Source organism: Myxocyprinus asiaticus, chromosome 30 (genome assembly GCF_019703515.2).
Source record: "Myxocyprinus asiaticus isolate MX2 ecotype Aquarium Trade chromosome 30, UBuf_Myxa_2, whole genome shotgun sequence".
In the NCBI taxonomy this organism is placed as follows: domain Eukaryota; kingdom Metazoa; phylum Chordata; class Actinopteri; order Cypriniformes; family Catostomidae; genus Myxocyprinus; species Myxocyprinus asiaticus.
The window spans coordinates 36,454,734-36,481,710 of NC_059373.1; the positions used below are offsets into that span (position 1 = coordinate 36,454,734).

Sequence of the window (26,977 nt, forward strand, 5' to 3'; positions counted from 1 at the left end):
GTGCTACAGAGTGTCACACAGAAAATGAGATCAAGGCGAGAGATCCCATCAGATGCAGAGAATGTGGCTACAGAATCATGTACAAGAAAAGGACCAAAAGATGTATCCTTTCTAAACGTCTGATGCTTGGAGTGGTTAACTAGTTAATAGATTTCAAACACTGAACCTTTGGCTTGGTTTTCTTGAACTGCTGGATGCATGTTATAGTACTAACTCCATATAGTCATCTTTAGGTTAAATATAATCTGATTGTCCATTGCATTTACCCTTAACTCCTGATTCCAGTGGTCGTATTCGACGCCCGATGAGATGTACTGAATGTTTTCCTTTCCTAATTAGCTTTTTAGATGTTTGAAAGTGTAAATAAATGTATACAATTTGAATAGGTGGTAATAGGTCAAAATTTAGTCAAATAAAATTGAATTGAATTTTGAGTGAATGTTGCTTTATTTAGATTTTCACATTCTCACAAGTGTTTAGGTTTACACTTTCCACTTGAAAGTGAACTGAAGTAAATTTCTGCTGATGCTCCTTGATGAAGTATAGTCTTGTCTGTTTTCATTAAGTTACAAACTGTTATTTTGGTGGAAAGAAACATCTTCAATTCAGGTTATCCCACATGTAGTAGAATTTAATGTTTTTGCAATGAACAAAATGTTCTAAAAGAACAATGATTCCATTTTAATAAATGAATAGGAAAGTGTCACATGCAAAACTGATTAAAAAAGTAATAAAAAAAAAAAAACCCTCACCTATGTATTAGTCCCTTTTCAGTCATGAAATGCCTGTTGTCAAAATTCAGTATCCTGACAAACAGTAAAAGTGGTCAAAAACAATTGCCTCTTTAACAAAATCAATCTTTCTTTAGTAAGAATGAGGGTAGTTGATACACAGTATGTCAAGCAGTGACATTCTATATATTTTCTAATTCTTGCGTATTCGTGCAGTTTTAATGACCTCATTAATTGGAAGACTACATGAAATATTTCTGCTTTTAAAAATGAATTTATCACACCTTAGGATAGGTGATTAAAAACAGTGGAGGAAAATAAATAAATAAAAATTAATGTGATCAGCATCTAAAACAAACACCTTGACTGATAATGTTTAACATAAAATCTTAATGTTGTCCAGGTTCTGTCAACTGCCCAGTAACATATTTTTTTTAACAAAATTGGGCCAGATTCAAAAAACATTCTTAAGAATAAAATTATTAACTTGTTTTTTTTCTAACTACAAGATATTTTGTATTCCCAAAAATATTTTCCTTAATCCACCAATGTTTATAGCTAGATACCTTCTTACGAATCTCATATAATTTACCTGTCAAACTTTCTTTCTTTGAATCCAGCCACTGAGTTGTAATATAAAAGAAAACAAAGCTTTAGATAGCTAATGCAACAATAATATCAGAATTCACGTTTATTGGCAAAGTGGCACATGGAATTCGTCTTGGTAATGACGGTAAACATGACATATGAAGTACTAATGATTTAACGTTGCAAACAATATACAACATATACGCATGTACAAAGTTCAGTATATGCAAAACAATATACAAATGGTAGTGGACATGTCCTGCAGTGTAACATGGCATACTCCATCTGAAACCAATTTAAACATCATTATGCTAATTCATTTAAAATGATTATGTATTATGGCCATATTATTTGAGAGAATATTTGTACTTCAGTATATATATATATATATATATATATATATATATATATATATTATATTACCACACAGCAGGATCATTTAAAATGAACTAGTGAAGGCAAAATGGTAAAGAATTAAGGAGAAATGGTGACTGGTTATAGCACCTAAAATATATACTTTCCCTTATACATTCATATAAATTTTAACCCAAAATCTTGATGTTGATTAAAAAAGGACATATACCAACAAAGTACAAATAGGCTACTTCATTACTGTACATTTTTAAATATTTATACTTTAGTATACATTTTCTGTTGACTTTTACTTTACAAGACTTTGTTACTTATGCAGCTGAACACTACCAAATTATAACACAGCAGCATTTGTAAATGGTGATGTTTGATTCCAAGTGAATTGTTGAAACTGAATCTTTTAAACCATTCGATTCTTGCAAATTCATCAAATTAGTTATAAAAAGTGGTCTGAGCGTTTCATTTGTGAATCTGAATCAAAATCACAAGTGAATCTGAATCAAAATCACAAGTGAATCACTTACAAACCATTTCTGTGTAAAATCATACCCAGTTTTACAAATCATGACGACATAACGCCAAAACGACTGTAAAAACGATTTAAACAACAACGTTACAGCTCAAATAATACACGAGTTTTAACAGAAGAATTTAACAGAAGTGCTTTTATAAAATTATAAGCTTCACATTTCTGCCTTTAAACCCTCCAGTAATTGGCCCCAATTCACTTCCATTGTGAGTTCCTCACTGTAGTCACTTTTTTTGCTTAAAATAGGGGCGAGTCAAAATTATTTATTGTGGTAATCAACATTATGCCACAAATGCTGTTGACTGAGCTTAACTTGTGTTGAATATTCCTTTAAAGTATGATGATTGGGTACTTTGTACCACAGTGCACAATACACAAGTATGTGATTGCAACTGAATTGGGCAGAATAAAAAAACGTTGAGATTACAGCCCAAGAACATACAGGTGCATCTCAATAAATTAGAATGTCGTGAAAAAGTTCATTTATTTCAGTAATTCAACTCAAATTGTGAAACTCGTGTATTAAATAAATTCAATGCACACAGACTGAAGTAGTTTAAGTCTTTGGTTCTTTTAATTGTGATGATTTTGGCTCACATTTAACAAAAACCCACCAATTCACTATCTCAAAAAATTAGAATATGGTGACATGCCAATCAGCTAATCAACTCAAAACACCTGCAAAGGTTTCCTGAGCCTTCAAAATGGTCTCTCAGTTTGGTTCACTAGACTACACAATCATGGGGAAGACTGCTGATCTGACAGTTGTCCAGAAGACAACCATTGACACCCTTCACAAGCAGGGTAAACCACAAACATTCATTGCCAAAGAAGCTGGCTGTTCACAGAGTGCTGTATCCAAGCATGTTAACAGAAAGTTGAGTGGAAGGAAAAAGTGTGGAAGAAAAAGATGCACAACCAACCAACCGAGAGAACCGCAGCCTTATTATTGTCAAGCAAAATCGATTCAAGAATTTGGGTGAACTTCACAAGGAATGGACTGAGGCTGGGGTCAAGGCATCAAGAGCCACCCAGACACACAGACGTGTCAAGGAATTTGGCTACAGTTGTCGTATTCCTCTTGTTAAGCCACTCCTGAACCACAGACAACATCAGAGGCGTCTTACCTGGGCTAAGGAGAAGAACTGGACTGTTGCCCAGTGTTCCAAAGTCCTCTTTTCAGATGAGAGCAAGTTTTGTATTTCATTTGGAAACCAAGGTCCTAGAGTCTGGAGGAAGGGTGGAGAAGCTCATAGCCCAAGTTGCTTGAAGTCCAGTGTTAAGTTTCCACAGTCTGTGATGATTTGGGGTGCAATGTCATCTGATGGTGTTGGTCCATTGTGTTTTTTGAAAACCAAAGTCACTGAACCCGTTTACCAAGACATTTTGGAGCACTTCATGCTTCCTTCTGATGACCAGCTTTTTAAAGATGCTGATTTCATTTTCCAGCAGGATTTGGCACCTGCCCACACTGCCAAAAGCACCAAAAGTTGGTTAAATGACCATGGTGTTGGTGTGCTTGACTGGCCAGCAAACTCACCAGACCTGAACCCCATAGAGAATCTATGGGGTATTGTCAAGAGGAAAATGAGAAACAAGAGACCAAAAAATGCAGATGAGCTGAAGGCCACTGTCAAAAAAACCTGGGCTTCCATACCACCTCAGCAGTGCCACAAACTGAACACCTCCATGCCACGCCGAATTGAGGCAGTAATTAAAGCAAAAGGAGCCCCTACCAAGTATTGAGTACATATACAGTAAATGAACATACTTACCAGAAGGCCAACAATTCACTAAAAATGTTTTTTTTATTGGTCTTATGATGTATTCTAATTTGTTGAGATAGTGAATTGGTGGGTTTTTGTTAAATGTGAGCCAAAATCATCACAATTAAAAGAACCAAAGACTTAAACTACTTCAGTCTGTGTGCATTGAATTTATTTAATACATGAGTTTCACAATTTGAGTTGAATTACTGAAATAAATGAACTTTTCCACGCCATTCTAATTTATTGAGATGCACCTGTACATTAAATGTAATCTGAATATGGTAAAGCTCATGAAAATGTGACCTGTAGCCTCATTTCAAGGTCTCTGCAACTGAATTACTGCACAATTAAATCCAGCAGGGCCTTTAGAAGTCACCTGATTGCTGTTTTACTAATGATGGGTCGTTAATTAACGATTCGTTCATTTTGAACGAATCTTTTATGTGATTCAGAAGATCGAGTAGTCTCAGAGAGTGATTCGTTCATTTTGTGTTGACCGCGCATGTGCATTGCGCAACCTCCGTTCGTTTGTTACGTGAAAACCGCACAGGCGCTGTACAGGAAACAGAAATTATTAGTTCACCTTTCGACTCTTTTGATCCGAGTTGTTCGTTCTTTTGTCACATGACAGCCGTATACACGATGCACATACGGCTGTCACGTGACAAAAGAACGAACGACGCGGACAAGAAGATTCCAGAGGTGAACTAATCATTTCCGTTTCTCATAATTTGTCCTTGGCTGCATTATACATTTTTCTTTATTGGGACTATAATCAAAGATTGCATAAGTAAACATGTTGGGGGGATTTGGCTATTGAACATGTAACATTTTAATTTAATTCTGCTCAAATGAACGAAATAACTCGAATAAAGATTCGTTCATTTTGCTGAACGAGAGACAAAGATTCTATCAGTAAAATGATCCGATCTTCCCACGCACGAGTGCTTCCCGGGAAACAAACCACCCACCCCCACTCGACTGCAGCCCCACACCACTGCAGCCCCTCCCCCTCTGTGATGTCACAGCTCAGCGCGCACGCAGGAGGCGTGTCCTCCTACTGCTGGCTCAGCCTGTACAGACTGCGCAGGGACCAGGAAGAGAGCGAGTGTGTATGTGTGTTTACGTGAGGACGAGAGCTCGGTGTACTGTGGCAGGGACTGAGGTCAGCTATGGGGAATTCACAGAAGAAGGCCCCTGCTCATGGAGAGGGAGGGGGCCCGCACTCTCAGTCTGGGACCCCAGGACGCAGGAGGAGTCAAGGAAACAACACAGCCAACTCAAAGACTCAGGAAGTCCAGGGGAAGAAGCCGGCAGTGAATGGCACCCTTCCATCTGGCAAGAGCGAGAATGAGCCTCAGGGCTGCAGTCCTGCCGTCAGTGGCTCTGGTGAACAGGGCTGTAATCTGGACGCACCATGTGGTGCCCTTCCTCCTCCACTGGCCCGGCTCAAGAATGAGGGAAATATGTTGTTTAAGAATGGACAGTTTGGGGACGCAGTGGAGAAATACACTCAGGCCATCGATGGATGTTTAGAAGCTGGTGGGGTACAACTATTTCCTGTTTTAACTACTGCATTCAAATTATACGTGATATTTGTTATAAATTAGTAGATATGATAGTTTTTGGTGTTACCAATTTGCCTTTTTTTATTTTTGGCAAGATGGCCATTTTTTATTTATTTATTTATTTATTTATTTATTTATTTATTATTATTTGCATAGCCAATTTGAAGTAGGCCTACAGTTTTTTTTTTCAATGTATCCAATACATTTAAATGGTTCTGTTGGGGTACATGTATTTTTTAAGTATCTAATTGAAATCATGTAGAGCTGACTGTCTTTAATGTTATCAAAATGCCTTTTTTATGTTTATTTTGGCATGGTGACTTTTTGTTCTTTTGTAGTGTACCGGCTTTAAAAGCGGCTAGGTTTTTCATTGTTTTTCTGGCAAGGTAAAAGTCTATTTTTATATATTATATGGACTTAAAAGTATGTTTTTTAAGTTAACCAATACATTTAAATTGTTTTGGTGTAGTACAAGCAATCTGTGTTGAAATTATATCAGAAATCTGCTTTTAAAACAGTAGAAATGACAGTCTTTGCTGATTACAAACTTCCTTATTTTTTTTGCCAGACTATTCATTCTAGTAGAGTTCAACTGATTTTGCCGTTACCAATAACTAAGGTGGTGGGAAAGGCAGATAACCGATTAATCGGCCGACAGTTTTTAAAATAAATTTTTCGAATGTCAAGAAAATCTTGTTCTTTCCTTACTATGATGGGACAGACAAAGAGTCCTAAATGAATAAAGTCTCAGATGCAGTTTATTATTCATCCAAAATCCCCAAAATAACCAGAAAAAAGAACAAGATTTGGTGCATAATGCAGGACTTTTAAGTATAAACAAGTCTGAATTACACTGGGGACTCTTACTTTGAAATGAAGAAATTATGCACGGCACAGATTTTTGCTGATAATGATAATTCCAAACAGCAACTATCGGCACCGATTAATTGGTAAAACCGATATATCGGTCTACCTCTACTGTACTGTGCTTTTCAACGTAACCAGAACATTTAAATGATTCTGGTGGGGTACAATGTATACTATTAAGTATATAAGTATATTATTAAAAGCATATGATATATCTGTATTAAAATTGTAGTGTTAACATACTGCCATTCTTTGGCATTTTTTGTTCTTTTTAGTATACTGGCTTAAAAGGACTGGGGTTATCAGCTTAACTAATAGATTTCAAATACATTTGAAATTATATCTTTCGATCTGTTTTAATATAAGTAGTAGTATGACAGTCTTTGCTGTTTACAAAGTGACACTTTTTGCAGTTTGTTCTTTGTTATATTAACTTGAGTGTACTGTGCTTTTCAACTTAACCACTATATAAATGCTTCTGGTGGGGTACCGATATGGTTAAGTATCTTTTTGAAATCATATGTTATATTTGTATTAATATTGTAGATCTGACAGTCTTTAGTGTTACCAATGTACCATTTTTTGGCATGGTGACAGTTTGATTGTTTTTAGTATAGGCTTAAAAGTACTAGGTTTTTTGGCTTAACTAGTACATTTAAATGATTTTGGTGAGGTATAAGTATTCTGTGTTTAAGTATGTTAAAATTATAGCTGATATCTGCTTTAAAATAGTAGATATGGCAGTTTTTGCTGTTACCAAAGTGCCATTTTTCCGCAAGGTGACGGGTTATTCTTTTTTATATATAGAATATTCACTTAGATACTGGGTTTTTCAAACTAACCAATACATTTCAATGATTCAAATGTATGAATTCAAATGCGTGTAGACCAGTGGTTCCCAACCCTGTTCCTGGAGGCCCCCAACACTACACATTTTGGATATCTCCCTAATCAAACACACCTGATTCAACTCATCAGCTCGTTTGTGGAGACTCCAAGACCTAAATTGGGTGTGTCAGAAAAGGGAGATATACAAAATATGCAGTGTTGGGGAGCCTCCAGGAACAGGGTTGGGAACCACTGGTGTAGACTACAAGTGAATCTATTGTGCAAAATGTGTGGTTCAGTGGTATTGAGTAATGCATGGGGAGTGATCTGATACCAGTTCATACCGAGGCTTTGCTGTCTAGATTTCCTATGGAAATGAGGTGTATATTGTGTCTCATCTCATGCTTACTCCTGTCTACTGAAATCTAGAGATGTGAGCTGCATTTCTGTGAAATAGAAGTGAAAGTGTTTTGCAAGACTGCAGCTCACTTCCACCGCATTGCATTGTGGGTGTGCCCAAGTTACGTAATGGGCCTTTTGAAGGCTGGCATATACAGTCTATAAATTCAGCTTGCTCATAGTTTTTATTCTATGACTAGTTTGGTTTGTAACATGAAACGGGGTGACTAATTGAAACGTGTTTGAAAATGACTGGCTGCTATTTACTCTGTGAAGACTTACTCTGTGAACTCCTGTGTGTAACTATGGAGATAAAGCTGCTTTTAGAGTCTATTTTCAGTGCTCTGTGTTTGTATTTGCAGGAATTGACAGCCCAGAGGATCTATGTATTCTGTACTCAAACAGAGCTGCGTGCTTCCTCAAAGAGGGAAACAGTAGCGACTGCATTCAGGACTGCACCAGGTTTACCACACATTTACATGCACACTCAAAAAATACACACCGTTTAATGGCCAGTCAGACAGCCAATGACACTGCCAGTGGCCACAATTTCACGCTCCATTACGAAGAATTTGTATACAAAGATATTGAATGCACTGGATGTTTCTTTGGATGAAAGTGTCTGCTAAATGAATAAATGTGAATGTTGGGCAAGGATTTAGTTTGATGTGATACTGCATGTGATTGTCTTGGACAGATTAACACCCAGCGCAGTTAGTCGCACTGTAAGGAGCTTTACCAGCAGACTGGTTAAACAGCACTAAGAGCCTCTACAGTCTGTGGCCATATTCTGCTAATTCAGATGGAATTATTTAATGATATTCACCTACACTACTTTTTATTGTTGTTTATTTACATATGATGTTGTGGGTCCATTTTGCAATCCTAAAATACACATTAGAGAAAAAAGACAAAACACAAGAACTTTATTTCTCACTTCATGTTTACATTTATCGTACAGTATATGTAAGGAGACAAGAAAATAACACTGCAAAAAATAATTTTCTTGATGAGTATTTTTGTGTTGTTTTTTTTATATCACTTAAACAAGATGAATTTACTTGGGAAATTGCGTAATATATCAAGAGTTGTTTTCAGAGAATATATCTTCAACTGTTTAGTTTTCTTAGACAGTTGTTCTTATATTAAAGATAATTTATATTTTATGCTAATAAAGCATAAATCTAACAAAATGTAGTGAGGTTTATGCTTAAAACCAGAAGAAAAATAAATAAATTGCCAAGGGGAAAATAAAAATAAATTAAATTCAAGATATATTCTCTAAAAAAATCTATATTTTTACTGGAAAACAAAATTACTGATTAAGATTTTTATTTTTATTTTCACTGTAAAGCAAGAATTTTTACCTTGATGGAATATTCCATCGTTTGGCTGCCTGAATGCAGAGAAATGACCAAACACATGCAAATTTATGAATGGAGTTAAGACTTCCTTTGCACAGTTACAGAGTTCACTGAAGGGCACAGGATCAGAGAAAGATCTTGATCCTCTTGTCTCATCCTATTTATTTAAAGGTCTCTTGAGCTCCGCCCCTTCTCCCTGAAGCCCCTCCTCCGGCGAGCTATGGCGTATGAGACGCTGGAGCGCTACAGTAAGGCCTACGTGGATTACAAGACTGTACTGCAGATAGACATGAGTGTGCAGGCTGCTCACGACAGTGTGCACAGGTACCGTTTGAAGGTTTATGCATTTTCTGAACATTTTAGTATGCTGAAAAATTACCGAAATTAATTACAAAATACTGCAAAACAAACAATTTTCTTGATCAGGATTTTTGTCTTGTTTTCTAGTAAAAACATCTTTAAAACAAGACAAAAATTTACTTGAGAAGCAATATTATGTCAAATTATAAGACTTGTTTTCAGAAAATGTATTGCAAATTTCGTTTTTTTTTTTTTTTTTTTTCTTGTTTTAAGTACAGATCTAACATTTTGTGATGATTATATGATATAAGAAAAACAAAACAAGAAAAAAAATTGCCAGTGGGATAAAAACAAATTAATAAATAATTATAACTTATAATTATAACTTGATTATAACTTAATTATTTAGGTCCTGAAAATTATGTCACGGTGTAAAAAATCTTAATGGTCCTATGTAGCTTCATTTTCTTTACGCAAAATATAATTTCACATTATTTTTGTACTGATTTGGGGTTAAATATGACCAGAAAACTTTCTTGTCATTTTTCATGAGAATCACACGATTGTTAGCGGTGTAAAATTCCTGTCATATGCAGAATGTGTGTGTGACTGTGTTTGTGATGTGTTTATCAGGATCACTAAACTGCTGATAGAACAGGACGGTCCTGACTGGCGGGAGCAGCTTCCAGAAATTCCATTGGTTCCTCTGTCTGCCCAGCAGCACCACAGAGATGAACCCAGTGCAGAGGTTCTGCAGGCCCGCATAGCCAGAGCTGAACAGGAAAAGGGTGAGTTAAATTCTTCGCTGGGTAACAACAGAAACAAGCAACTGAAAACAGCTGCAAAAAAGTAAGGGAACCTCTGTGTTCTGTTTTATGCATTGATCAAAATTACAAGCATTACATTGAACTACTGCTAGACTGTGTGCTTGTGAATTAATTCTATAGAGATGCTAATACTAAATGTTTACATTTTCCATTGTGAAAATGTCAATGGTCCTTGCCCATGCAAAAGTTGCCTCCGTGTTTCTAGGCCATTGCTCAGTGCTTTTTAACATGTTGCCTTACGGTTACTTGGGCGTTGCTTGGTGGTTGCTATGATGTTGTGGCCTGGGTGGTTGCTTACAGGTGAAAAGAGCCCAACCCTAAGTCTATATTCAGATATTTTGGTCTTCAGATATGGCTTGGTTTCCTCCTTCAATGTAAGTCAATGGGATTTTTTCACTTATATTATCGTCCAGGTGAAAATCGTAAGTCTAATCATTAAGTAACATCAACAACAAATCTTGTACTTCAAAATAGTTTCTCAAAAGTGAAAATGTGCATCAATATCTTCATTAGCAATGTGTCATTAATTAGTTTATAATACTGGACGTTTTACATGTTATTTTTAACGCTGGGTTAACCTGATAACATTTACAGTACGTTGTTCCATGTTCCACACTGTTCATAATTTACCCTGGGTTACTAGTTAGTCCTGGTTATCCTAGCTAAGTCAGATTTGAAGATTTCACACTGTACATTTGTAAACTTTGGGTTACTATTCAATAGATGAGCATGCTTGCTAAAGCTTGTCTATCCCACATTTTTAACTGCTTCCCTGTACAAAATGCATGAATATAACATACATTTGTTATGAGGGAATCGTTGTTTAGTTTTAGTTTTTAGACCATCTGTTGCTAACTTGCCATAATATTGCAGCACCAAATTGTTACACTATATACCTTTGGCACCACAATTCAGAGTAAGCAATGCAAAAGCTAACATCTTAATGAAATGAAATTGAAAAACATGCAAAATCTGTATAATGTGTAGCTTCCTATGCTTATCTCATAATCAGGCTTTCATGCATGTACGCTTTTCTCCAAAGTGACTTGCTACGCTTTTCATCAGAATGTGCATTCTCTGGGAATCTTAGCACTGAACTTAGCACTGCTAGCAGCATGCTAATATTCAGTTGGGCTACCAGGAACTATCACTGTGAGTGGATGCAGGCCATTTCTTTATATATATTCTACAGAAATGGTCATCTGATGATATAGTAAAGTAGTTTCATTGCATAAAGAAAACTGTTTTCTATTGGAAAAAAAATCCATGTTGGGAGCACAACAAAACTAGCTTCTGAAATTATAGACATAATGTTTCATGAAGTTGATTTATGGATTCAAACTGAACAATGCTAAGAGTCTTCATTAGGTTTAGCATATTTTGTGGAACTGCAAGACATTTTGGTTCTTGATGAATGTTTACAACAATTATGCAAACAGTTTAAGACACTACAGCTAACAGCATTTGTCAGCATTAATGTGTACCACGCTTGATGGCAATCAATTATGTAGAAACGTAACACAGTCAGCTCTCATCGTAATGGAACAAGACTGCTCCAGTTTCATTTTGATCTGTGAAAGGAAGACCCACATGAGCACACAGCATCAGCACCCATGATCACATTAACAACCTTTAGTCTGTTATCCTTCGAGAGAGATGATTGTTGTTGGAATAAAGTCAACATGAAATCAAAATTGACCCTAATTACTTTCTTCACATTCCTGGTCTTATTGTGCATGCTTTTTCAGTACACGTTATTGGCTGTGGCTGTTTAGACGTTGTTTTAGGCTGCTGTTGTATGTAACTGTAATAAATGTTATGGTAATAATAGCAAATAACTTTACATTTGAAAAAGAAATGTTAACATAGGGACACAAATGCTGTTTCATGTTGTCTTTTAGGTAGTCTTGCAGCACTTGCTTCTTACTGGAACCAGGACTGAAAACAAAACGTTGTAAACTTCATTTCATTCTGAGCAGGAACTGTATTTTCTTGTTCTGTCTCCGGCATTCCGCGACCTTTACAATTGGTAACCAGTTGAAATGAAATAAAAGAACGGTTAATTACATTCTTTTTAAAATGACCGTAATGATCTCTGTGCTAAGGGTAATTGATTTACCAGTTGTTGTGTTGCCAGATCTTGCAAATGAAACAAGCAGCCTGTTCTGAAAAAACAAGCTCAAAATAAGCGAAAATAAGCAATCCAATTTTTTCCTGTGTGAGGTATTGATTAGCATAGAAATCATAACAAACATAGTATATGTTCCGTATTTTTCAGTAAAAGTGTAAAATTCTCCTTAAATTCATTTATTCACACCAAATTTAAATTTTCCCTGTTACTTAACTAATTAGATGTGTTACTGAATAAAACAAAACAGGCATTCTCCTTTAAATGGTTGTATACGCCATGATTTTCACATGTGAAAATATAATCACCTATAACCTGAAATGCCTGTAAAAATATGTCTGGAATAAAAGATTTCTTAAATTACAGAGAAAATACAGTATAATTGAACATTAATTTCTCTTTTTTTTTTTAAACAAAGTGTTAAATTCCCCCTAACATTCATTTATTCACGTCAAATTAAAAAAAAAAAAATCAGCAAATATTGCTCATTGAAATAAACAGGTTTTACTTATAAAGTTAAGTTTTGAACTTTCCTTAATTTGATGCTACATTTACGACAAGACATTGAGTTTATGCTGTACTCATAATAATGAAGAATCTCAACAAATCATTTTGTGTCAGAATGAATCTGGAGTTTAGTAAACACAAAGTAAAATTGATTTTTGCTGCTTGTTCAATTAACTTCTTTAAAGAGCCCATATTATGCTCATTTACAGGTTCATAATTTTATTTTGGGGGTCTACTAGAATAGGTTTACATGATTTAATATTCAAAAAACACATTATTTTTCTTATAATGTACATTGCTGCAGCACCTCTTTTCACCCTCTGTCTGAAATGCTTTGATTTACCTCCTGTCTCTTTAAAGCCCCCTTTCCGAAAAGCCAAGTCTGCTCTGATTGGTCAGCTGGCCCAGTCTGTTTTGATTGGTCAACTGCTTAGAGCGTGTGTCGGAAATGTAACAGCCCTTACCATATCTGAGTTTCAGCTCCAGAGGCTTCCTGAGCAGAATGCAGATGTGTTACATAATGATGTACAGGTGCATCTCAATAAATTAGAATGTCGTGGAAAAGTTCATTTATTTCAGTAATTCAACTCAAATTGTGAAACTCGTGTATTAAGTAAATTCAATGCACACAGATTGAAGTAGTTTAAGTCTTTGATTCTTTTAATTGTGATGATTTTGGCTCACATTTAACAAAAACCCACCAATTCACTATCTCAAAAAATTAGAATATGGTGACATGCCAATCAGCTAATCAACTCAAAACACCTGCAAATGTTTCCTGAGCCTTCAAAATGGTCTCTCAGTTTGGTTCACTAGGCTACACAATCATGGGGAAGACTGCTGATCTGACAATTGTCCAGAAGACAATCATTGACACCCTTCACAAGGAGGGTAAGCCACAAACATTCATTGCCAAAGAAGCTGGCTGTTCACAGAGTGCTGTATCCAAGCATGTTAACAGAAAGTTGAGTGGAAGGAAAAAGTGTGGAAGAAAAAGATGCACAACCAACAGAGAGAACCGCAGCCTTATGATTGTCAAGCAAAATCGATTCAAGAATTTGGGTGAACTTCACAAGGAATGGACTGAGGCTGGGGTCAAGGCATCAAGACACAGACATGTCAAGAAATTTGGCTACAGTTGTCGTATTCCTCTTGTTAAGCCACTCCTGAACCACAGACAACGTCAGAGGCGTCTTACCTGGGCTAAGGAGAAGAAGAACTGGACTGTTGCCCAGTGTTCCAAAGTCCTCTTTTCAGATGAGAGCAAGTTTTGTATTTCATTTGGAAACCAAGGTCCTAGAGTCTGGAGGAAGGGTGGAGAAGCTCATAGCCCAAGTTGCTTGAAGTCCAGTGTTAAGTTTCCACAGTCTGTGATGATTTGGGGTGCAATGTCATCTGCTGGTGTTGGTCCATTGTGTTTTTTGAAAACCAAAGTCACTGCACCCGTTTACCAAGAAATTTTGGAGCACTTCATGCTTCCTTCTGCTGACCAGCTTTTTAAAGATGCTGATTTCATTTTCCAGCAGGATTTGGCACCTTCCCACACTGCCAAAAGCACCAAAAGTTGGTTAAATGACCATGGTATTGGTGTGCTTGACTGGCCAGCAAACTCACCAGACCTGAACCCCATAGAGAATCTATGGGGTATTGTCAAGAGGAAAATGAGAAACAAGAGACCAAAAAATGCAGATGAGCTGAAGGCCACTGTCAAAGAAACCTGGGCTTCCATACCACCTCAGCAGTGCCACAAACTGATCATCTCCATGCCACGCCGAATTGAGGCAGTAATTAAAGCAAAAGGAGCCCCTACCAAGTATTGAGTACATATACAGTAAATGAACATACTTTCCAGAAGGCCAACAATTCACTAAAAATGTTTTTTTATTGGTCTTATGATGTATTCTAATTTTTTGAGATAGTGAATTGGTGGGTTTTTGTTAAATGTGAGCCAAAATCATCACAATTAAAAGAACCAAAGACTTAAACTACTTCAGTCTGTGTGCATTGAATTTATTTAATACACGAGTTTCACAATTTGAGTTGAATTACTGAAATAAATGAACTTTTCCACGACATTCTAATTTATTGAGATGCACCTGTAGCTATGTCACGGAAGTAATGGCTGGACTGCAAACCAGGCATTTCATGTAGTTCAGGAGCAGTGTTTTCTGTGGGAGAGAGTAACTCCCTTTGGTGTGGACTTTGTGTTTATGAAACTTTGCAGACCTTTTATATGCACGAACAGCTATATTACACACTAAAGGAAAGGTAAAATCCCAAAAAGCATAATAGGGCCTCTTTAAAATAAAAGCAACGCAGTTTCAGTCAGTGAAATACACTAAGAATGTAAGTTACTTAATCTATTTGTGTTGTGTCAACATAAATATTTTTTTTGTATTGTGCATTAATATAACGTGGTATAATTACCGAATAATGAACAATAATTAATTATACACTACTGGTCGAAAGTTTTGAAACACTTACTCATTCTTTATTATAATTTGTTTTTTTGTTTTTTCACATTTTAGAATAATATTAAAGTCATCAAAACTATGGAATAACATAAATGGAACTATGGGAATTATGTTGTGACTGAACAAAATCCAAAATAAATCAAAACTATATTATATTTTAGCATCTTCAAAGTAGTCACCCTTTGCCTAGAATTTGCAGACATGTACTCTTGACATTTTCTCAACCAACTTCTTGAGGTATCACCCTGGGATGCTTTTTAAACAGTATTGAAGGAGTTCCCATCTATGTTGGGCACTTATTGGCTGCTTTTCTTTATTATTCGGTCCAAGTCATCCATTTCAAAAACTTTTTTTTTAAATTTTTTTATTAAATTTTAGTTTTATAATGAAATAAATTAATATGGTGGCACAATTATATTTTTGTCTACAAAACTAATTTCAAACATTTAATCATACGCCTTCAAATCAAAAGATTTTTAAGATCATGAGAAACATTTCAGTCAAGTGTTTCAAAACTTTTGACCGGTAGTGTATATGGTGTCTATAATTAAGACACCATATAATTAATGGTAAAAATGAATAATAGGTTTAACAAGAGAATTCATGGACATTTATGGTAAACTTATTAAAATTACAGCGAAAAACAATAGTTGGGCGTTCCCAGATGTCTCTGCATGACCAGTCACATTTGATCATATTTTATGGGAATAATTATGTTTTTTCTTTTTTGTTATGTTATGTACATTGGTGTGTTCTGTGTTATATTTGATGTAGTTTAGTTCATGTTTATTACATTATTTTAGTGTCACATGTGTTACCCTGATGGTGTTCAGTGTTTGCGTGAGTGACACTGAGCACTGTCTCTACATGTTTATTGGTCATTACTCCTGGAAGTCACTCGATGCACTTTAAGTCATCATGTGTCCTTCTGTTGTAATTATGGTGATTAAAAATACAGATTAATACAGAATACATTTTTTATTTTTTTTATTTTTTATAGTGTATCCTATATAAAATGTCCTTAATTTATCCTTAAGATTAAATATATCCCTAAAATAATTAAAACATTTCAAATACACAACTGGCCATCTAAAGTCAATTAATAAATCTCTCTCTCTCATGTGGGCATGTTTGGACTAAACGTCACCTTATGCGGGCCCAATTACTTTTTATTGTTTTAAACACTGGTGTACACACAGAGAGTGCGTGCACATAATATGTTCTTCTGGAGCTAATAAAGTCCTGGATCAGCTTTATACTGATTTACTAATCAAAATTGGGGTAAAACAAAAAGGAGCACACACTCATTCCTCTTGGCTCTTTAGCAGTAATAAGCCATTTGAAACCGAACATTATCACAAAGTAAGGCCTAAATAACAAAAGAAACTCTTTGGATCATTTAATTTTAATTACAAATCTGCTTCTCAGTCTAAACCAGACAACATCAAATCTGTATTAATGCATCATGTATAAAACTAATCCAGTGGAGACTTGGAAACAACTTAGAAATTCACGAAGTCCAGAATATTTGGTTTTATGAAAAGAAATTACTGGAACAAAATGATAACCAGTTACCTCCATTTAAAAATATGCAGTGACTAAACAGTGCGGCTATTTGCACTCCAATAATCTGGTGGAAACACAGAAATTAAACTACACCCTCAAGTATCAGTGCGATGTCACCAGAGTGCAGTGGTGTAGTGTGATGGTGTGGATGTGCTTTTTTCATGCAGATGACCCGGGATCAATTCCCTCTCTTTATTTTTCTTCTTCACTTTTTCTCATAATTTTTCCTGTCTCCACTCTTAATATTTCCTTTAATACTACTTAAAATAATAAATACAAATTAATATAAAGCTTGATTTCCTTGCAGTGATTTGGTCACAGTGACGATCGGGGAGTTGAGAGAAAGATTTTGATCAGGATAAATTTAACGTTTTTACTATAGTAATATTGTAGTAGACATATTTTTTGGTGAAAGCCACAGTTTTTAATGTAATCAACCATTGTGTTACTACAGTAATATGTTGTTAATATAGTAACTGTTTAATTTTGTGGTTACTCTCTTTTGACTACAAAATGATGCTAACCACTAACCATGGTGATCCTCTGGTTGCTGTAGTAAAACCATGGTTAATTTTTGTAAGGTGAGGTTAGGGTTAGGGGTGGGTGTAAGATATCTGTGGGACTTTAAATAAACACAATACACAATAAACACACTGCTATTTAATTAGTTGTGCAAATAGTATCAGCCACCCAGTGCAAATAACATCTTACACTATTCGCACGTAGTGCAAAGAAGATGCTTTTCGTTGCTATTTACACTTAGTGCAAATAGCCTCTGCCTTAAAAATAATGTTTGAAAGGGACTTTGTTCCCATTTTCGGTAACAATCTGCAAAAAATGTAGTCCATTTTCGGTTTTCAGTCCTTGAACAGTTTCTAGTCCCTGACTGTCTTTTAGGTCCAGGGGCCACTGATTTTGTGGCAAGTTGGGCTGGCCAACATTTGAAAATTACAATATTTTAATGTGTTTTTATTTGGATGTTAAGTTTTCTAAATTTAATCTCATTAGAACAGTTTAAATTTTCTTTCTAAAACTTCAGTCGCAAAGAAGAGTTACAGTTGGTGAGTTTGATTCATTTCCGTGAAACAGTTCAAACTGTCCATGTCAATGAAATGAATGAATTAGATCATTCAAAAATGTTCATATAAAATGTTTGGTAATAGTACGTGTAAGGAAATATTGCAGTTTATTTATGACATATTATATTGATGCATGGACATATTCATTCTTAATATTAATATTAATAATATTATTCTTAATATCCTAATATTATTCTTCCTTGTGTTTATTTAGTGAAAAACAGACAAAACAAATTGTACTGCGTTTTAGTTCTTGCTTTTAACATTTATATTCTACTTGGCAACAATGGCTGTTTGTTTGAAATGATAGTTCCTCTTGTATAAAAAAATACAATGAAATTAAATTAGGCCATTTCAGAACAAATATATAAATACTGAAATATAAATCAAATATAGGCAAAATGCTATATATTGAGATATAAAGCATACTATTTTTTACTACACTGACCAGCCCTAGTGCTAAGAACACTTCAAATGGTTTGTAGAATATCTTAAAGGGCACTTTTTTGGTTTGATAACTGTAATTCTGTAAAGAAAAAAAAACTAAAGACGTGGGAAGAGGAAGTGGAGAGGTCTGTGGATTGAGACATTATGTTCAGAAGTGTAACTCTACTGTATCTACTCTCTCCACAGCCAGAAAAGAAGAAGTTCGATTCAATGTGCTGAAACAAGAAGGAAACGACTTGGTAAAGAACGACCAGTTTCAAGGTGCTATGGAGAAATATAGCGAGTGTCTGGCCATTAAACCCAGTGAATGTGCCATCTACACCAACAGGTGTGTCCTTTGTCCTATAGATAAGTGGAAGAAATGCTGGACTTTATAGCATCACTAATATTATTATCAGCAAAAACACTGGCTATGTTCAGAATAGCACGCTACAATGCTACTCAGAGTTGAGTATTAATGGATTACATGTATTAACATTGTATTACTCTGGATTACAGATAAAAAAAACATCAAGTATAAAGTATGGATTTCATTTTAAAATGTGCGTTATAAATCAGTCAACAGCAATAACTTGTGCAATTTTGGGATTATACTCCTAAATTTTAAGAGTGTCTGTGCTAGAGCCTAACTGTTGACTCATTCAATCAGACTGCCAACACATTTTTGCACAAAATTGGACTGAAACAGCAAAAACTGTTTTTATTTCTAAAATGAATTAAACATGCAAAGTAATGAGGGGGCCTGGTAGCTCAGTGGTAAAAGACGCTGGCTACCATCCCTGGAGTTCGCTAGTTCGCTAGTTTGAATCCCAGGGTGTGCTGAGTGACTCCAGCCAGGTCTCCTAAGCAACCAAATTGGCCCAGTTGCTAGGGAGGTTAGAGTCACATGGGGTAACCTCCTCGTGGTCACTATAATGTGGTTCGTTTTCGGTGGGGTACGCGGTGAGTTGAGTGTGGTTGCCACGGTGGATGGCGTGAAGCCTCCACTCACGCTATGTCTCCGTGGCAACGCGCTCAACAAGCCATGTGATAAGATGCGTGGGTTGATGGTCTCAGACGCGGAGGCAACTGAGATTCGTCCTCCTCCACCCGGACTGAGGTGACACTACGCGACCACGAGGACTTATAAGCACATTGGGAATTGGGCATTCCAGATTGGGAGAAAAAGGGGAAAAATAAAAACAACAAAAAACATGCAAAGTAATGAGGTCATGTACAACATTGCCTAATTCATGTGTGAAATGTTCATCATTGCATATTGCTAACTGTTTATAGTGTAAAGGTATATAGTTCAAGCAGTAAGCGGTATGCTAGTATTCTACTCCGAACATAACTGGTTTGTGGACATTGCGGTTTGCCCAAACTAATTACAAAGTGTCCATGAAATCCCTAAAAGCTGTTCATGTTGTCCAGTCTCTAGTGATTCCGTCAGTACTCTCAGAGCCCTCTAGAAAGTGCTGAGACTAGACCTGCTCAGACCAACCATTTCAGTCAGCAATTAGCTGTGACGACTCCAGCATAAAACCGCCGATGGGAGATGAGTCAGACCGCATTGCTTAATGAGAAATGTGTGTTGTTTTCCAGAGCGCTGTGCTATCTTAAATTGGAATGTTTCGAAGAGGCCAAACAGGACTGTGACTCTGCACTTCAGATCGAGCCAAACAATAAGAAAGCATTTTACAGAAGAGCACTGGCACACAAAGGCTTGAAGGTTCATGTTCTCAATGTCATCAGACGATATGCTATTTATATTATATTACCCGTTGCACGTTTTACAATGTTTACTTCAGATATTGTGCATTAATAAGAACTGTGTGTGTCTATAAACCAATTCATTTGCTCAAGTAGTGCTACCATTTAGTTTAGATTGTCTCTGTTTCCACCTATAGAACTACCTGTCAGCCAGCACTGATTTACAGGAAGTACTGCAGTTGGATCCAAACGTACAAGAGGCGGAGCAAGAGCTGGAGATGGTGACTAACCTGTTTAGAGAAAGTCTGTTGGCTAATGCACAAGGTACACCCTCGTTTTCCAAAGAAGACATGAACATGAACACCGTGAAATGAAAATTTGAACTCATGTCGTTCCAAACCTTATGCTGATAAAGGAGAATTTATTAGGAGAAAAAATCTTTACCAATGACAGTTCAAAGTGACCACGTCTGTCAAGCTCCACTAAGTACAATAAACACCATCAACTTCAGAAAGTACCATAAACGCTGTATTCCAAGTCCTCTGAAGACATATGATAGCTTTGTGTGAGGAACCGACCACAATTTTAATCACTATTCACTGAAAATCTTCCCTTTCGCTGCAGATCTTAAATGTTATTTTACATTCAGCACATTTAAACTAGCTGGCACTAGCAACCTGATTTGATAGATTATGTGACCACTCACCAAAAGCAATAATTATTACCATTAACACGTTATTTTAATTTTTTTTAAGGTTTATGCATTTTAATTTCATAGCAAAATTCCATAAAATTGAATTGAGTCATCTTTAATAAAATAAAATTAAAAAACTAAGTATTTTAAGTAAAGTATAATTGATGACGGACCTTCTTTTTTTTTTTTTATTGATTTTCTCCCCAATTTTGGAATGCCCAATTCCCAATGTGCTCTAAGTCCTCATGGTGTCGTAGTGACTCGCCTCAATCCGGGTGGCGGAGGACGAATCTCAGTTGCCTCAGTTGAGACCGTCAATCCGTGCATTTTATCATGTGGCTTGCTGAGCGCATTACCGTGGAGACATTGCGCGTGTGGAGGCTTCACGCTGTTCTCCACGGCATCCACGCACAACTCACCACGTGAGAGCGAGAACCACATTATAGCGACCACGAGGAGGTTAACCCAATGTGACTCTACCCTCCCTAGCAACCAGGCCAATTTGGTTGCTTAGGAGACCTGGCTGGAGTCACTCAGCACGCCCTGGGATTCAAACTAGCGAACTCCAGGGGTGGTAGTCAGCGTCTTTACTTGCTGAGCTACCCAGGCCCCCCTGTGAGGGCTCTTTTTAACCAAAATTGAAACAAATGTAGGATATTTTAGACATTGTTTTGACGTTCTTAACCGATTTACTTTAACCAATGTCTTTGTTTGAATTGTTTATTTTGTTGTGGTAGGCTGTAGGGCTCTTTGAAATAACGGAAATAATTTGATATGGAACCGTTATGCGGTCAAGACCTGGAACCACTTCATAGCCGTGCGTTTACTTGAAAAATAATTGCAAACTTAGAATGTCCATCAACCAATCAGAATCAAGCATTCAACAGACCCGTGGTATAAGTTTTAATTTAATTTAATTTTGTTAAACATTACACAGTTCATTTTGTTATGAAAATAAAATACGCAAATCTTGAAATCTATATTTTTTTATAGAGTGATAATACCTCTCTACTTTCACAAATTGAATTCAATGGTCTTTAAATTTTCTCAAGAAAGTCAATTTTGTATGTGCTGTTTTGGCAGAAAATTATCTTGGGGGACAAAACAAACCTCTGGAAGTCACTTGACACATAACTGTACAGGACTGTACAACTGGTTTTTTTCTCATGGCTGGTAGTATAGGTTACCATACAGAAAATTAATTGACACAGGTAAACACATTTGAACAGACATGAGAAAGTACAGTGGCAAAATGTTCAGGGGACAGTATTTCACAGGTTATAATTATGACACTGATCATTATTATTTATAATTTCATCAAATACCCTTAGCCCTTATGTTGTGTTCTGGTCATTTTGACCCACATGAATTTTTTTCTTATGCAAAAAATAAAAATAAAATAATTATCCAATTGAAATCAAATTCCTTGACTTTGTTCACATTTGGTATCTGAAAACACACAAAAAAAGCTTTGGACCATTTTCTTTAAATATTGTTTTGGGTTTTATTTCACTCTGTTCCCGGACAAAAATGACCGGCCATTGGAAATGAATGGAAATATTAAGTGTTCAGGAGCATGCTAACCCTTTAGATGAGCACATATGTGGATGTATGTTTGCACACACAAAGTCCTCGGACATGTGCACACACAACACACACAAACACATTCACACCCACACATACACACAATATGTATTCCGTCTTTCCATGTACACTCTTTGAGGAATATTTCAATATCTACTTATTATGTTGTGTTTGGGCTTGTTTGAATCGGGATAGTCTGCTGTAAGTTACGATGTGTCATTGTCTATGTTACATGTATGTTTCAGGAAGTAATAAGAAAAAACGTGACAAAAAGCCACTCCTGTTTATTATATTTATGTGTGTCAGTGGGAATTTCATACACTAATACTCACTGCAGTTTGGTCTCTGAGTGAAACAAATTTGCTAATTGCATTCTACTAACTGAGACCTTTCCAATGATATATAACACATGGCTATCTCATATTTTTTATGGTTTTAACAACTCTGAATATAACTGTTGTAATAACAAATTTGACAGTGATTTGAACAAAACAATTCATATTTGACAAATTAAAAAACATTATTTAAGAATTAGTAGGATCAGCTATATGCATTGTAAACTCCAGATTCTAAGCTTTAAAATGACACCCCTTTTTTGTTCAGATCAAGCGAGTGGTTTTTAATTTATGATGTAATTATTTATTTATTAATTTCCTGCAGGGAGTGCCCCTCACTGGCCTCAATGAATCCTTCTATCAATAAAAAATATATATTTTTAAATATTTTTAAATGGAGCACAAAACCTGTCATAATTACTACAAAAGAAATTGATAAAAAGATTTAATGCAATATATTTTGATAATATATATGCAATATGAGAGATTTATAAACAATCTTAGTGGTCCGGTCATTTTTGACCAAGAAAATAAAATGTGTTAGCACAAAACAAGAGTTAAAGTTATTGAACTGAACATGATTTCAAAATGACTGCTCAGTTAGTGTTGAGTGACTCCTTTAAATTTAATCTTACAAATAGAGTACCTTTAAACTAAACATTTGTAAACAACGCTAAGTAATTACCACATTTCCTAACAAACAAGTCCCCAAACCCCAGCCTTCTGCTTGCCGCCTCCTCGAAAGCTACCACCCTCCCGATTTCCACACACCACTCCAGAAATGAAGGCGCTCCATCCGACTTCCATCCCCTTAAAATAAGTCTGCCAATCATGATACTGGTCAGAACCCAATTTTTTATATGTTTATCCCCCACATTTATGACTGCCCCATCACCCAAAATACAGAGTCTGGGGCAAAGAAAAATTTGAGTGCCTAAAACGTCACACAAACAACTCTGAACCTTCAACCAAAATTCTTGGATCTTAACCCCAAAAAACATGGATTGTGTCCCATGGATTGGCATCGCCAGCAGGTGGGTGTGTCTTTAAGACCAAGCCTATACAATCTAGAGGGGGTCCAATAAAATCGATGTAAAATCTTGAATTGCATAAGACGCACCCTTGCATCTCTAGATGCAGACTTGAAGTTTTTTAGAATCCTAGCCCACACTTCCTCCTCCAATACCAAGTTTAAATCTTTCTCCCATAATCTCTTGAGAGAAGTTGAAGCTCCATCCCCCAGACTCTGAATTAGCAGGGAGTAATACACTGATGCCTCATGACCTTTTCCAAAAGTAGTAATCACCTCTCCCAGAGTATCTGCCGCTTTAGGGGGGTGTGTGCTACTCCCAAAAATAGTACAGAACAGGTAAATACCTAAAGAACTGAGATCTGGGAATCCCAAAATGTTGAACCAAATTTTCAAAAGATCTCAACACTCCACTCTCATACAGGTCACCGAGTGTAGTAACCTCCCTTACAATCCACTCTGACCAGCAAAAAGGTGACTTATTATTTGTAAACAACTCTTGATCTGTAGAAAATCTACACTGTTTTACTAGGTTACATAGTTGACCATTTTGGGCCTATATTCAACATGGAGGCATAGAGCTACAAAGCACATGGTATCTTTGGAAATGTATTTTCATAAACATAAATATGTAACACATAATTTTTAGAATTGTTTTCTTATAAAAAATGTGAAACAGTAATACTTGAGTAACACTGGTGACAGCCAATTAAAAAATATTTGGGAAAAAGGGAGACGATGTAACTTCAAGTCCTTCATCATTGTGTTTTTATGTCATGCAAGTCATGTGATAATAGGACAAACCACTTCTTTCTGAAATGTGTTTTTTCCAATCTGTAACTTGACAATTATTTTTTCGGACACGAGGTACATCACAGCAAATACTTGATATTTTTGTAGTACATACCCCAAGTGTCTTAGTTTTCTATCTAAAGTCAAAATTATGAAAATAATTTACATTTGAGGTCATTTTTTTCTGCTAATTTGCAAAGTATGACCAACTGTAAAAAACTGGACAGCTAAATACCAAAGTTTTATGTGATAAACACCTTTTCAAACAAAAAAGATCAGGACCAGGTTTCATTAAGGATATCTCTGTATTTTGCTGCGTTCAGCTTTCCATCAACCCTGACCAGTCCCCCAGTCCCTGCCGCTGAAAAACACCACCACAGCATGATGCTACCACCACCATGCTTCACTGTTGGGATGGTATTGCGCAGGTGATGAGCGGTGCCTTAGTTTTCTCCAGACACGACACTTGGAATTGAGGCCAAACAGTTCAATCTTCATTTCATTAGACCAGATAATCTTGTTTCTCACCGTCTGAGAGTCCTATAGGTGTTTTATTTGTTTATTTTTTCATGTGTCTTGCACTGAGGAGAGGCTTCTGTTTGGCCACTCTGCCATAAAGCCCAGATCAGTGGAGTGTTGCAGTGATGGTTGTTCATCTGCAAGTTTCTCCCATCTCCACAAATGATTTCTGGAGCTCAACCAGAGTGACCATCAGGTTCTTGGTCACCTCTCTTACCAAGGCCCTTCTCCCCTGATTGCTCAGTTTGGCCTCAGTTTTAGTATAAGGCTGCAACATAACAGAATTTGAAAAAAGAAAAAAAAATGAAGGGGTCTGAATACTTACTGAATGTACTGTGTGTGTGTATATGATAAATAATTACAGTATGACCCAAAATCATACAGGTTTGGACCAACATGAGTGTGAGTTAATAATGAATGAATTTTCAGTTTTGGTGAGCTGTTCCTTTAAAACACCTAAATCAATATCTACTAGACTCTATACACAGCCATTTTAGTTTGTTGAATTGTGTGTTTGTGTTGAATTCTTAGTGTAAATGCTTAATAATGAGAATAAACTGACACTTTACTGACACAATTATAAAAAGTACTGTAGTGGTACAATGGTACAGTCATCAGTATCAGATGATAATACCATGGAACTGTTTTGTTAGTGTTGAAGTCATTTTACCATTAGATCCTCAGCATATGCAAGATATGGCAAGAGTGCAGCATACATTATGTTTCCTTTCTTTAGGTTGAAAGTGAAGCAATAAATTATTAAATGAACTGAGAGCTCCATGAAGAGCTGACCCTTCCTCGTTAAAGTGTGAACATTGGATCCACGAGCCTGAGAATCCTGCTGCAGTCCTGTCAGGAGTCTCCATTCATCTTTCTGCAGACTGTCAAGCAACTCATCTCACATTCTACTAGGATCATTGTGTCTGATGCAATGCTGACAATGCAATGCATGCAAACGGTTTATTCTCTCGCTTCAGTAGGCACGTGTGAGCATGGCACAGCTGGGAACATTTTTGACAAACTGGAATCCTGGATTACAATGAGAGAATGTGCCTTTTATATGAAGCTGTGGCTCACATGTAGAGTGATTTAACACTCGCGGGCAAAGTCATATAGGAACATTTATTTGCTACGTTTAAAATGTTTGATTTCTCAAAATGGAATATATTTGTAATTGCTATTCCTTGTATTGTGTAATACTGTATAAACACACAGTTTTTTGTTTTTTGGGCTTCTTTCAGCCTTCAACCCAACTAATATGCACAGATAAAACAAGATTTCACAAGGTATGAATGTACTCTAAAATATATTTATTACAGTTGTTCATCTGTAATATATTTCAGATGAACAACTTTGCAAGAGCTAAATAAATGGCTTCATAAACTTATAGGTGAAATATTTTTGCTGTTAGACAACTGTAAAATTTTATAAGCACCTTGTGTATGCTGAAATTGAAAATGCACTGGAAATGGGTATTTCACATGAAATATTTTTGGAAAGTCAACCTGTCCTATGGTGACATGCTATATTAGATCAAAGACTGTTTTAAACAGCATTTTGCTTATTCTTTATTGATTACATATGCATTTTTAATGGCCCCATATTAATTGAGACCACACAGAATTTTGTACTTTTAAAAATTAATTTGTCACACTGCAGGGCCACTTAAAATGAAAGGCAAAAGGTGATTAAAATGCTGAAAACTTAAAGGAATGTTCATAGCACCTAAAATATACACTTTCTGGTTTTCCTTTAAATATGTACAGTACTGTGCAAAAGTTTTAGGCACTTGTGAAAAATGTTGCATAGTGAGGATGTCTTCAAAATAATGCCATAAATAGTTTTCATTTATCAATTAACATCATATAAAGTCCAGTAAACAAAAAAAAGCTAAATCAATATTCGGTGTGACCAGCACCAATCTGTACCAATTCTCCCAGGTACACCTGGACACAGTTTTTCTTGGTTGTTGGCAGACAGGATGTTCC

General features: G+C 36.1%; 1 protein-coding gene across 3 annotated transcripts; it reads left to right on the top strand.

Annotated features, from left to right (window-relative positions):
- Window positions 1-5,055: 5,055 nt before the first annotated feature.
- LOC127420730 (sperm-associated antigen 1A-like) lies at window positions 5,056-26,376 on the top strand. 3 transcript variants are annotated; one of them, XM_051663241.1, is made up of 8 exons: window positions 5,056-5,531; window positions 8,014-8,113; window positions 9,187-9,339; window positions 9,949-10,103; window positions 18,530-18,671; window positions 19,928-20,054; window positions 20,233-20,359; window positions 24,794-25,719. In XM_051663241.1, the coding sequence occupies exons 1-8, from the start codon at window positions 5,162-5,164 to the stop codon at window positions 24,808-24,810; spliced, it is 1,191 nt and encodes a 396-aa protein (XP_051519201.1). In that variant the 5' UTR covers window positions 5,056-5,161; the 3' UTR covers window positions 24,811-25,719. The 3 variants fall into 3 exon arrangements, with proteins under 3 accessions (XP_051519201.1, XP_051519202.1, XP_051519200.1); XM_051663242.1 differs by lacking the exon at window positions 24,794-25,719 and adding an exon at window positions 25,726-26,376 and having other exon boundaries at window positions 5,057-5,531; XM_051663240.1 differs by lacking the exon at window positions 24,794-25,719 and having other exon boundaries at window positions 5,057-5,531; window positions 20,233-24,787.
- Window positions 26,377-26,977: the final 601 nt, after the last annotated feature.